The 13,518-nt window shown below is 33.4% G+C and overlaps 1 protein-coding gene across 2 annotated transcripts in view; it reads left to right on the top strand.

Moving 5' to 3' along the window:
- The first annotated feature begins 786 nt into the window (after positions 1–786).
- c12h10orf90 (chromosome 12 C10orf90 homolog) overlaps positions 787–13,518 on the top strand; it is a 35,658-nt gene continuing 22,926 nt past the window's right edge. Inside the window, exons 1-4 of one of the 2 annotated variants that reach the window (XM_051123601.1) lie at positions 787–931; positions 3,799–4,364; positions 8,798–8,867; positions 13,342–13,421. In XM_051123601.1, coding sequence (XP_050979558.1) covers positions 3,807–4,364; positions 8,798–8,867; positions 13,342–13,421 — 708 coding nt within the window. In that variant the 5' untranslated portion in view covers positions 787–931; positions 3,799–3,806. Of the gene's footprint in view, positions 932–3,798; positions 4,365–8,794; positions 8,868–13,341; positions 13,422–13,518 lie in introns of both variants that reach the window. The other variant, XM_051123600.1, reaches the window with a different exon arrangement.

Genomic DNA, 13,518 nt, shown 5'->3' with positions numbered 1-13,518 from the left:
ACTGTACCATGGTAGTGCAGTGTATTTATTTACTTTTTTAAAGATTGGTTTGCAGTAAACATAAAGCAAGTGTTTTTTTGTTTGTTTTGTTTTGTTTTGTGTTTTTTTAATCATTAGTGGTGCTTGCTTAGACAAGTATCACTTTTATTATTGCTCATTTGTAGGGTCAGTGATTTGAACAAACTCCAGACTCCACTAAGCTGGTGCTAAAGACGATTCTTTATATTGTGCAGCTTGTTAAATAAAGTTCTGCTGTTACTTTTCTAAGTGATTTTCAGAGTTTCTTCCCTGGTGGATAACCGGAAACAATCCAATCAGTTCATTCTGAAGGAGATAACCGAGCCATATCTAGAGACCCAAACATTACACCAAAGAGACTTAAAAGCTGCAGTTTTTTGACTTGACTAAGTAAGCAACCACCCACTCATTAGCTTGTTATAACCACCCACAAAATCCACTGCGACAGTGAGTTTTCCACTAGTTTTGCACTTTACAAAATGTTCTAGTTTTCTTTTCCTTAGTGTAAAGTTTATCTAGATAATGCTTTTTCACTTTCAGCTGTCTCTGTTAAACTGCAGACACCTTTGTGACTACAAGATGAACGTTAAAAGCATCTCAGAGAGTAAACAAAACAATTCCAAGCCAACATGTCCAAGTTGAAAAAGGGGGTATTTGCTGGCTGCGAGCAAACAGACACACACACATTGACACACACACATCTCTCTCCCCGTGAAAAATAGAAGTCGTTCTGTAAGTCTTTTGTTTGTTCAGACTAGCACACACATTTATAGTCATGGCTGAGAGGAGACAGTACCAGCAGCCCCTCTTCACACTGTGAAAGAAGAGACATGGAAGGAAAGCTGGGATTGTCTCAGTGCTGTTGCCTCTTGAAGTCAGATTGTGTCGTCCTCTTCAGAGCCGTGTGACACAGGTAAACTGTTCTGCTTACCGTGCACGCTGTCATGTCAGCTTGCTAAGTATTGGCGTTTTTGGAGCGTGTTTGTGTAGGATTGTATTGACTAAGCAGTCTGAGCTCAATTAGGACATCAATGTAACAAAATCTATGAAGCTGTTTGCCAAAAGCAATAGAAAAATCTGAAAACAGCTCAGAGAATTGATGTTTTAAGGTGTTTTGGTGTATTTTTTACTGGAAAACAAGAGTGGAGATGTGGGTATCTTGACTTTATGACTGAACTCATTTAGGATGTGCTTCCTATTTCTTAAAGTGATAGTTCACCCAAAAGTGGACATTTGCTGTTAATTTATTCACCCTCAGGCCATCCAAGATGTTGTTGATTTTTTTCTTCATAGAATAGTAAAGAAGATTTTTTAGTTGATACAGTGCTCCTTGGCATTCATAAAATGCAAGTCAAAGGCTGCTCATTTTTTAGATTAAAAAAAGCATATCAGACAACACAAAATGAATACCCGTGGCTTCTGGGAATATATCGAGGTCTTATGAAGTGAAACGATCAGTCTGTGTAAGAACATTGTTAATCCATAGTTTAGGTAAACAGTCCGTAGTTATGTCTGGTTCGCAAAAGAATCATTCTTTTGAATCAGTTCTTTTTAGTGAATGAATGAATCAGTTCACCAGTTTGGACTGAATCATCTGAAACGGTTCACAGCTTGAGTTGCTCAATCAAAACTCACCTTCAGAAGTCTGACAGTCATTATGACTCGAAATGAGCCAAAATACTGCTAACAGTCATGGCCAAAAATATCGGCACCCTTGCAATTCTGTCAGAAAATAAAAGCCTTCTCTCAGAAAATTGTTGCAGTTGCAAATGCTTTGGTACTCACATGCGTATTTTTTGTTTGCATTGGAAAAACAAAAAAAAAAAAAACAGAGAAAAGTCAAATCTGATACAGTTCCACACAGAACCCCAAAAAATGCACTGGACAAAATGATTTGCACCTTTAACTTAATATTTGGTAGCACCCCCTTTGGAAAGAATAACTGAAATCAGTCACTTCCTTCTGGAATTTTGGACCACTCTTCTTTTGCAAACTGCTCCAGGTCATTGAGATTTGACAGATGCCTTCTCCCAACTGCTGTTTTAAGATCTCTCCACAGTGTTTCGGGTCATTGTCCTGCTGGAAGACCCATGACCTCTGGTGGAGACGCAGCTTTCTGACACTGGCCACTGACGTTTCTGATGTTGCGCCCCAAAATTTTTGATAATCATCAGATTTCATGATACCGTTCACACAGTCAAGGCATCCAGTGCCAGAAACAGCAAAGCAACCCCAAAACATATTTGAACCTCCACCACGTTTGACTGTAGGGACTGTGTTCTTTTCTTTGAAGGCCTCATTTATTTTTCTGTAAACGGTGCCATGATGTCCTTTACCAAAAAGCTCTACTTTTGTCTCATCTGTTCACAGTACGTTCTTCCAGAAGGATTGTGGATTTGTCACATAGGTTTTGGCAAACTCCAGTCTTGCTTTTTTATGCCTTTGTGTCAGCAGTGGTGTCCTCCTGGGTCTCCTACAATAGCATCCCTTTTCATTCAGATGATGATGGAAAATGTGAGCTTGAATTTGTTTGGAAGTTAATCAGGGTTTTTTATCCACCATTCAAACAATCCTTCCTTGTAATTTTTCATTAATTTTGCTCTTCTGTCCAGGGAGCTTAGCTACAGTGCCGTTGGCTGTAAACCTCTTGATGATATTGTGCACAGTGGACACAGGAACATTAAGATCTCTGGAGATGGACTTGTAGCCTTGAGATTGTCCATGTTTTTCCACAGTATTTCTCTTTTAAATCCACAGACAACTCTTTCTTTACACTTCTTTCTTTTCTCCATGCTCAGTGTGACACACAACACAAAGGTTGAGTCAACTTTCCTCCATTTTAACTGGTTGCAAGTGTGTACAATATTATATATTAAATACAAATTACAGGAGCATCAAATGCTTAAAAAACCAATTGTTTTTTTATAATTTTGACAAGGTGCCAATAATTTTGTCCAGTCCATTTTTGAGTTCTGTGTGAAATTTTATCAAGTTTGACTTTTCTCTGTTTTTTGTGTTGTTGCAGTGCAAACAACAACAAAAAAACAATAAGCGTGTGAATACCAAAACACTTACAATTGGAACAATTTTCTGAGAGAAGTGTTGCATTTTCTGACAGAATTGCTAGGATGCCGATATTTTTGGCCATGACTCTATATGATCATATGATGAATGAACTCATTTAGCGATTCACTTGTATAAGGGGTGAAATGAAAGTTTCTATGGTTTCTCATTGTTTATGTAAAAAATTGAGCTGATGAAGACTAGTTTATTCACTTTATATGCTTTAGACATAAAACCTCCAAGTTTCACATCATTATTGGGTGGTTTAATGTTGTAATTGTGTATATGTTACATAAAAGAGCGAGTGAATTTAACCAGTTAATTAAATTGTCCAAAAGAATCATTTCGTGGAATCAAAAAGAATCAGATTTCTCAGTTCGCCTGAGGCTCTGGATTACGGGCAATAATGTTGTAGATAATGTTCAGTTTTTTGCACAGACCGATCATTTAACTTCATAAGAGCTGAATACTATCGTCAGGAGCCATGTGTCATAATTTTGTGCACCTTAATATGTTTTTTTATACTCAAAAACAACCAGCTGCTGACTTGCATTTTATGAATCACCAAGGACCACAGTTTCAGCTAAAAATGTCTATACTGCTGTACTCGAGAAAATAAATCATCTATATCTTGGCCTGAGGGCGAGTAAACGAACAGCAAAGTTTCATTTTTGAGTGAACTCTCCCTTCAAGATCCATTTTCTATGTCTTTCTCAGAGTTTATTATGGAGGATGTGAAGCCTGAGGGCTGGCGGCAGCTACTTCAGCCCCGTGGTGCAGCTGGCAAAAACAGCACGAGTCTCCTTCGCAGGTCCTCATCATGGAGGAGGCCTGGAGAGCGGGGTTATTACGAGGGCCCCGCGGCGCAGGTGAATGAGCCCCCTCGCAGAGCTCGTCCGCTGAGCTGCATAGAGGGTGGCAGGATGGACAAATGGCTTCAGACGCTGGAGAGACTCCAATCACGTCAGCTTCAGAATCAAATTCCTCCGTTTGCAGACAGGGCCGTATCAATGCCCTTTCTCCAGAATGAGATGGCGGAAAGTAACCTGCTGTGTCCTGATGTTTCCTCTTTCCGCAGGAAGGATCAGACCCCTAGCGTCTGTCCCAGTGTGTGTGAAAGCTTCTCAAGCAGCCTGGAGTCGGTTCACATTAAAGCTGCTCCCGCTGCAGAAAGAGCTGAGTTCTGCGCTCTCGCTCCAGTTCGCTTTGGCTGGCTGCCCATACAAAGACGTGTGATACTGACGGACATTTCTGACAAAAGCCATGACAAAAGCAGGTGCCAGGTAAGAAAGAATAACAGGAAAAGGAAGTGATGTCACAGAAAGAAGTTCAGAATAGCATAAATTTTTTATTTTACATTAATTATGATTTTTTTTTTCTTTTTATTATAATGAATCCATTTTAATCATTGTATTGTTATTTATTTATTTATTTATTTATTTACATGTAAGAGGTGTTTTCTGATTGTTTCAGTTTTTTAAATGCATTTATTTTTATTCATTTATTGCATATTTATATACATATTATTCATGTATTTATAATAATTATTTATTTATAATTATTTATTTAGATAATTTTTCCAATGCATTTAAAGAATTTTTGATTTAAAAAAAAATTATAGTAATTTTATTTGTGTAGTTTGTTCATTTATTTATCTATTTTTGCAGAATCAGACTTAATTTATATATATATATATATATATATATATATATATATTAAGCATTTTCATTTTTATTTTGTTGTTCTGTTTTTGTTTTTATTTATGTATTGTATATTTACATACATATTTTTAGTAGTAGTAGTAGTATTTATTTACTTATTATCATGAAAACGTTTTTCTAATGCATTTAAAGACATTTAGATTTTTTAAATTTTTTTTTTGTATATTGTTTATTTATTTGTAATCATTTTCTAATTTCATTTCAATTTCATTATATTATTTTTATTTTAGATTTACTTAGTCATTGCATTAGAATTGTTTTCAGAGAACATTTTCTTATTTTTCTAATGTTTTTGAGACATTTTTAATTTTGATTTATTTATGTTTTGTATGTTTGTATGTATTAGTTTAGTATTTATTTATACTGTAAGAATTGTTTTCATAGCGTTTTTTAAATTTTTGAATGCATTTGAAGCATTTTAAATTTTATTTAGTTATTTTACTTTTGTTTTCATTTATGTATTGTATATTTATGTATAATAATTATTATTTATTTTTTATACAGAAAACTTTTTTTAATTCATCAGATTTTTTTTAAAACTGTAATTACATTTATATATTATTCAATTGTTTATGTATTTACTAATTCTTTTTTATTTTCTCGTTTTATTATTATTTTATTATTATTATTATTATTACTCAGAGAACTTATTCTGATTTTTATTATTTTTATGTATTTATTTATTTTATTGTTTGTTTTTTATTATTTATTTGTTGTTTATTTATACATGTTTTATTTATTTATTTATTTTATTTTAATGTAACTGGTCTAATGTCTGAAGACATCTTTGCGCAAAATTAAATTAAAAATTCTAAATAACCTTTCAAGACTGGATGCCACTTGCAGAATTAGACATGCAACATAACAGAGGTCAAGTGAGAACAATGTACTACTGTTTAACATATTTATAATTAATGGTTCTAGCTAAAGCAAGTGAGTTGAATGATTCCTCAAATCACTTGTCTTGTTGGAAGAGATGTGCTGTTACTTCTATAACCGGTAACGGTGGCAGAAAATGTAACAGTCCAGCTACATCCTGCATTCTGTTTCCAATACTTTACAACCCAGTATACACTGTCCAGTATGCAGTATTCTAATATTCACTTCTGACAAAGAGAGTATGAGTTATAAATTACTTTCTGAATGCTTTTAAAGTGTCCCTTGATAATGGTTTATCTGCTCTTTGGAGAGGCAAATTGTTCTTGTGTAGTAATCCGACTATCAGATATCCACTAAATCATTTAGATTCAGCGTTCATTTTTTACATTTCAGAATGTTGCGGGTTTTAAATTAAAATAAGATTAAAAATGTAATAAAAAATGATCGTAAGACAGCTCCACTGTATCACACAAATTGTACAGTATAAAACTTTTTCTGCCCACAAGTTCAGAACGATTGAGTCATCCGACTGGAGATAAAAGCCTTCAGAGTCGCAGACTTTCTGCCACCGCCGTACACCACACAACAATCACTCTCTCCTCTACCGGGAACAAACCCCGGAAATGAACAGTCGAGCTCTCAGACCTGATTTACCTTAGTGCCAGCTGATGCCAGAAAGAGAGAGAGCGATAGGAAACTGAAAGGAGGGAAAGAGAGAAATCTCTGGATGTCTGTCAAGTACGTGAACTTCAGTGGCTGCCTGGGTGCTGCGTGAAGCTGAGATAAAACCACTCTGTCAGCAGGTGCTTGGATCCATTCGGTACAGATTTAGGAACGAGTAGATTCAGCCGCATCTGAGCCAACAACAGGATCACAACAGTGCCGCGGGGCCTAGAGGATAGAAACGAAGCCAAAAGCATTTGTGAACCGCTCAAATCTTTCTATCTTTTTGTTTCAGTCATTTTAAGTTTAAGCTCCAGTAGTATTTAGACGCTTATATGAATAGTTCACCCAAAAATTAAAATTTGCTGACAACCAAGATGTACAGTTGAGGTCAAAAGTTTACATACACCTTGCAGAATCTGCAAAATGTTAAATATTTTACCAAAATGCTTGTTATTTTTTATTTAGTTCTGACTTGAATAAGATATTTCACAAAAAATATGTTTACAAATAGTCCACAAGAGAAAATAATAGTTGAATTTATAAAAATGACCGTGTTCAAAAGTTTACACGTACTTGATTCTTAATACTACGTTGTTGCCTGAATGATCCACAGCTGTGTTTTTTTGTTTAGAGATAGTTGTGCATGAGTCCCTTGTTTGTCATGAACATTTTTCATCAGAAAAATCCTTCAGGCCACACAAATTCTTTGGTTTTTCAGCATTTTTGTGTGTTTTAACTCTTTCCAACAAATGACTGTGTGATTTTGAGATCCATCTTTTCACACTGAGGACAACTGAGAGACTCATATGCAACTATTACAGAAGGTTCAAACCCTCACTGACGCTCCAGAAGGGAAAACAACGCATTAAGAGCCAGGGGGTGAAAACTTTTGAACAGAATGAAGATGTGTACATTTTTTCTTTTTTTGCCTAAATATCATTTTTTTTTTCATTTAGTACTGCCCTTCAGAAGCTACAGACGATACTTACATGTTTCCCAGAAGACAAAATAAGTTCAATTTACCCTGATCTTCAAATTTCAAAAGTTTTCAACCCCCCAGCTCTTAATGATTTGTGTTTCCTTCTGATGCATCAGTGAGTGTTTGAACCTTCTGTAATAGTTGTATATGAGTCTCTCAGTGTGAAAAGATGGATCTCAAACTCATACAGTCATTGTTGGAAAAGGTTCAAATGCACAAAATGCTGGAAAACCAAAGAGTTTGTGGGACCTGAAGGATTTTTCTAAAGAACAGCAAGCAGTAACTATCACTAAACAAAACAAAACAAACAAACAACCAAACAAACAAAAAACAGCTGTGGATCATTCAGGTAACAACACAGTATTAAGAATCATGTATGTAAACTTTTAAATGGGTTGATTTTTATAAATTCAACTATTATTTTCTCTTGTGGACTGTATGTAAACGTCTTTTATGTTAAATATCCTATTCTGGTCAGTACACAAAAAAAACATGCATTTTGTATGATTCCTCTTATTTTGGAAAAATAATTAACATTTGGCAGATTCTGGTAAACTTTTTCAACTGTAGATGAGTTTTTACTTTACATCACTTGCTCACCAATAAATCCTCTCCAGTGAATGGGTGCTGTCAGAATGAGAGTCCAAACAGCTAATAAAAACATCTTGTGAAGCCAAAAGTGGCGTGTTTGTAAGAAGCAAATCCATCACTGAGGTGTTTTAATTTCAAACCGTCGCTTCTGGCCAAAATAGTCATGTCCCCCAGGGAAAATGTCCTTACCCTGTTGTTCTCTCACATCAAAATCCATCCACATATTTGTTTTAGACTGTTTTGTCTAACAATGTTTTGTAAACAATGCTTGATCCATGCAGATTTCTATCCTGATTCAGATTAGACAATTTTTTACTAGATAATGTGTTATTATGAATTTATTATGGATTATATTTTAGCTGGAAGCATGGTTTGAAGTTAAAAATGTCTTAATGATGGATTTGTTTCTTACAAACATTGATGGACTGGAGTGGTGTTGATTACTTGTGGATTATTGTGATGTTTTTATCAGCTGTTTAGACTCTCATTCTGACAGCACCCATTCACTGCAGAGGATCCATTGGTGAGCAAGTGATGTAATGCTACATTTCTCCAAATCTGATGAGGAAACAAACTCATCTACATCTTGGATGCCCTGAGAATGAGCAAATTTTCAGCAAATGTTCATTTTTGGGTGAACTGTTTCTTTAAGTCAAACCTGAAATGTCTAAAATGTCATTGAGTTAGATAAAATATCAAATCAGGTGGCATGTGCTTGCAAATACTTCATCATTTTTGCTCAATGTATTAATCAGCAGGTGTTTTGGTGATTTTTAGTGCATGTATGAAGTCAGTTCCCAATCAGAGTTTGTTATCTACTGCAATCATATTCATATTATTTGTCTATCCTCGAGCTAAAGTCTGTGTGTTCTTTCAGCAGAAACTGAAGTCTCCCATCACCCCAGTGTTGCTCAGCGCTCCTGCCAAACTTAATGGACCAAGACCAAATGGTGTGTATTGACTAAGACGGCATATGAAATTCTGAATGAACAGGGCTGGTAAATTATGTTTGGACATTTGAGCTTTACACACCGGTGGTATGTAATACCATCTTTAGTGAATTCAGGTGCTTGCTTCATGCAGAAATTCAAACTGTGCTTATTATTAATGTTTTTAAGGTTGTTCTATGAAAGATTTTGGGGTAAAAAATGAACAAAATGACATTATTGAACAAGTACATAAAATAATCAGTGTTCTGTGATACTTTGAGATACAATAATGATTTATATTAGGAGCAGTTTGGGTTGGATTTGCTATTTCAGTGATTTCCTATTCATTATTGTATGATTACATCATGACCTTAAGTGTAGAAAAGAGGGTGATGCAAAAAAAAAAGTGTTCTTAAACTTTAAAAAACTTTCTAAAGTTAATTTGTTTTTAATTAAAAAAGTAAAAAAAGTAATAAATAACTAAAATAAATAACATGTATTTAATATATTTATTTTATTTTAATATATATTTTATTTTATTTTATTTGAGAATTTAAGCATTTTCCCCCATAAGAACACTTTTGTAAAACATGCCTCTCCAAAATGCATTACATTTATATATATATATATATATATATATTACAAAAGTTTTCTTTTGTAATATATATGCTAAATGCTAAAATTCTCAAAAATAAATATGAAATATAATATATAGATATAAATATAAAATTATTTATTTAGTTATTGTAGTTTGTATGTGTATTTTTTACCTTCTAACACATACTTGAAAGAAGTTATTTCAAGATTTGAGTTTCTTAAAACTCAAGTTTTGTCTTAAGAACAGACTGAAGACCTTTCTTAGGAGGTTTTTAATAATTATTAGGAAGTTTGTAAGGTTTTACCTAAGGTAAATTCTTAAAATCTATATATAGTATGTAAATTATATACTGTATGTAGGTTTTACCTATGAAATAATAACGAATATGTATATAATCTTTAAAATATATATTGTATGTAAAATAGTATATTAAGTTTTACCTAAGGTAAATTATTAAAATCTCCAAAAAAATAATAAAATAAATAAAATAAATAAATACATTAAATGTATTCATTCAATATATTAATTTTATTTTAATGTATATTTTATTTTATTTTATTTGCATACCATATATATTTATATATAAGATGTAAAAATGTTCTTATGGGGGAAAAATGCTTAAATTCTCAAAAATACAAAATAAAATAAAAAATGTGTTTGTTGTATTTATTTATTTTTTATCTTGTAAAGCATACTTGGAAGAATTATGTCTTTTATAAGATTTGAGTTTCTTAAAAATCAAGTTTGGCCTTAACAAAAGACTTAAGACCTTTCTTAAGAAGTTTTTTTATTTGCAAGAATGTTTTGTGAATCCGGCCTTTGTATGCGACAAGAAAAAAAGAAAGACTGAGAAAGTGAGATACAATCTTTCTTAACTTTTTTTTTTTTTATTAAATTGTGCTTCAGTATAAAACAACAACAACAAAACACATCAGATTCTGATCTCTCCATAGTTTGATTAAATTAAATTCTTGGACTCTTGGAGTCACTGCAAGAGTTTTTGGAGTCAAAGTTAAGCGTTTGGAATCAAAGGAAGAGTTTTTGGAGACTGGGATTAGTTTTTGTAGTCGTGCACATTGTTTACAGCCAGGGACAGATTGTTTGGAGTCAAGGGAAGACTGTTTGGACTGGTTTTGGTTCAGAAGCAGATTAGTTGTAGTCTAGGACAGAGCAGCATTAGGTTTTCAGTCTCAAGTGGTGGTTTCCTCAGTGCCGTCATCCTTTCAGAGCTCCTGCTGCTGCTGCTGCTGAGATCTTTTCTCTCGGGTCTGTCAGCAGGTGACGAGCATATAATGATGCTGCTGCAGCGTCACTGTAATTACAGCCGTGAGAGCAGGACTGAGTCAAGGGGGAGGAGGGAGGTAGAGATGCAGAAAACAGGAGCACTTACTCCTCCATGAGTGTTTACAACAGAAATGTTTGGGAGTTTCTCCCTCTTTTTCTTTTTTTCGCATTTCTCACCAGCTCCAGATGGTGTGTGACTCTGACAAGACATAAGTGCCATGCTGATCAATGTGTGTGTATGTGTGTAAAGGCCGTTCTCTGGTTGTAAACACAGAATGAGTGACTAAGGGTCAATGACAAACACTTGCTGCCTGTCGCTCTGGATCACACTGTGTTGCCAGATCCCCTGCCTGCTGAATCCCAAAACAGTAATGGAAAAGAGATTAATTTTGCTTTGATTCTCGAGAAAATTGCATGGTTTTAAAGGGAATTAAAGAAATATGTTGGGAAAAATCTTTCTTTTCAGCCTCTCTTTAAAAAAAAATAAAAAATAAAAATAATAATAATAATAATAATATATATATATATATATATATATATATATATATATGTGTATTTTTTTAAGAACATATGTGTGTATATTGCTCAACTTTGCAACTTTTCTGATACATAAGACGTTTGTAGGGCTGCACAATCTGACCAAAAAATGTGATTATGTAGTTACATTTTTGTTATATTATAATAAAGATATAAAAAATTAGAACAATTTTAATATTTCACTGTAAAAAAAAATAAAATAAATAAATATAAAATAAATATTTGTAAATATAAAATATGAATAGACATAAATATATATATGTATCAGTATGACTATAGAATTATATTCATTGTATTGTCAAATAATAATATTTCTGATATTAAAATATTAAAATGAGAACATACTATTAATATTTCACTGTAAAATTATATATCAAAACGACTATAAAATAATAATAATAGTAAATTAGTATTATTAAATTATATAAACAAAATACTACTACTACTACTACTACTACTAATAATAATTATTATTATTAAAATATTAAAATGGGAACATACTATTAATATTTCATTATAAAATTATATATTAAAACGACTATAAAATAATAATAAAAAATATTATTGTTATTAAATTAAATAATAAACTAAAAATAATAATAATAATAATTATTATTATTATTATTATCATTATTATTATTAAATTAAAATATTATTATTAATAATAATAATATAAATAGTTCACTGTAAAATTCTATATCAAAATTACTATATAATAATAATAATAATAAATGATTATTAAATTATATAATATAAATATTAATAATATTTTTATTTCACTGTAACCTTATGTATCAAAATGACTATATAATAATAATAATAAATTACTTAATGTAAAATAAATAAATTATTATTATTAATAAACAATAAACAAACTAATAAAGATTTCTATTGTAATATTTCACTGTAAAAAAATGTATTTAAGAAAAATGAGTATTTAAGAGTGTATAATAGTAATAATAAAATGTATTATTTCATATTTTTTATAATTTATCACGATTTTAGTTTCATTTGAATTCATCATACAGCCCTTGTGTAACTGATAATGTATTTATTTAATCATTCATGCACTGCTCTAAATGATTCTCAACCAATGCCGTTGTTCGGGGGCGTGGCTATATGCTGGCTGACCAATAGCAGATGGAGACGGTTTAGTACTTGTTTAAGAACAGTCTATCCAACTTTTCTTCAACGCGGAAGTAAACATATGGGCGAAACTTCCGGCTCATTAGCCGCTATAGGGAAATAAGGAGAAGAAACAGCATGCAGTAAACGATAAAACTGTTTGCACAAACCAGTGTGTTCATAATTAAAATAATACATTCAAATAAAATGGTAAGACACGAATCTGCAATATCAAGCAGCAAAACGATCACGGAGGAGACCGGAATCCAGACGCGTAACATTTACAAATGACCGCGCAAATGATGACACAATCAAATTACACACTTCAGCTTAAATTTTGATCCATATCAATTTGTTTCCACCACGATTCTTAAATGGCACGCCCTCAACTCAGAAAGCCAAAGCTTCCCAGAGTTTCCCACTGGCAATTACGACAGCGTGAATACATAAATACGACTCAGAAGCTGACACACAACACCTGAGCGCCTGACAGGAGTGTGTGCCCTGCTGCCCAGCGAACCAGGAGCATGCTGGGAAAATAGCTGCCTGTCAGGTGTTAGCTGCCAGTGTGAAGTGCGATTACTAAAAAACGACGGCAAGAAATAGTTAGCTTGCCACCTTTAGCTGTCAGACGATGCTGTGACCGCGTCTCCATGGCAACGCTGACAGAGAACGATCCATCACAGCCGGGTGGCGCGGCGACGGTCTGTCAGATGAAAATCTCTCCCGCTCGCTCTCTGTCTTCCTGACACCTGTAAGTGATGCAGGTTAAGTCGGTCTAAGCAGACCTCTGTTGACAGTGTAAACACACACAACAGCAAGATCGGCCTTATTGTGACACGGGAGTGGCAGGAAACGCAGAAATACGCTCTTTAGTCGGCTTTATGTTCCGTTTCTCAATGAAAAACACGGGGAATGCAACTCACCGTGGACTTTTCTTGTTTTATTCAGACAGGAAAACTATGAGGCCTGAACCTGTAGGTTTCAGACACTGGAGGACACCTGAAAAAACACCATCCGTCCTCCATCAGGTGAGACCAACACTGTTCTGAAAACACTAGTTTAATGTTTTGTTCTCAGTGTCTTAATTAAGCTGGTTTGAGAAAGACACTTTCTGATCTGCTATTT

Source organism: Labeo rohita, chromosome 12, assembly GCF_022985175.1.
Source record: "Labeo rohita strain BAU-BD-2019 chromosome 12, IGBB_LRoh.1.0, whole genome shotgun sequence".
Taxonomy (NCBI): Eukaryota; Metazoa; Chordata; class Actinopteri; order Cypriniformes; family Cyprinidae; genus Labeo; species Labeo rohita.
Note: the sequence above shows the minus strand (reverse complement) of the source record. Positions and strands in the feature narration are given on the sequence as shown.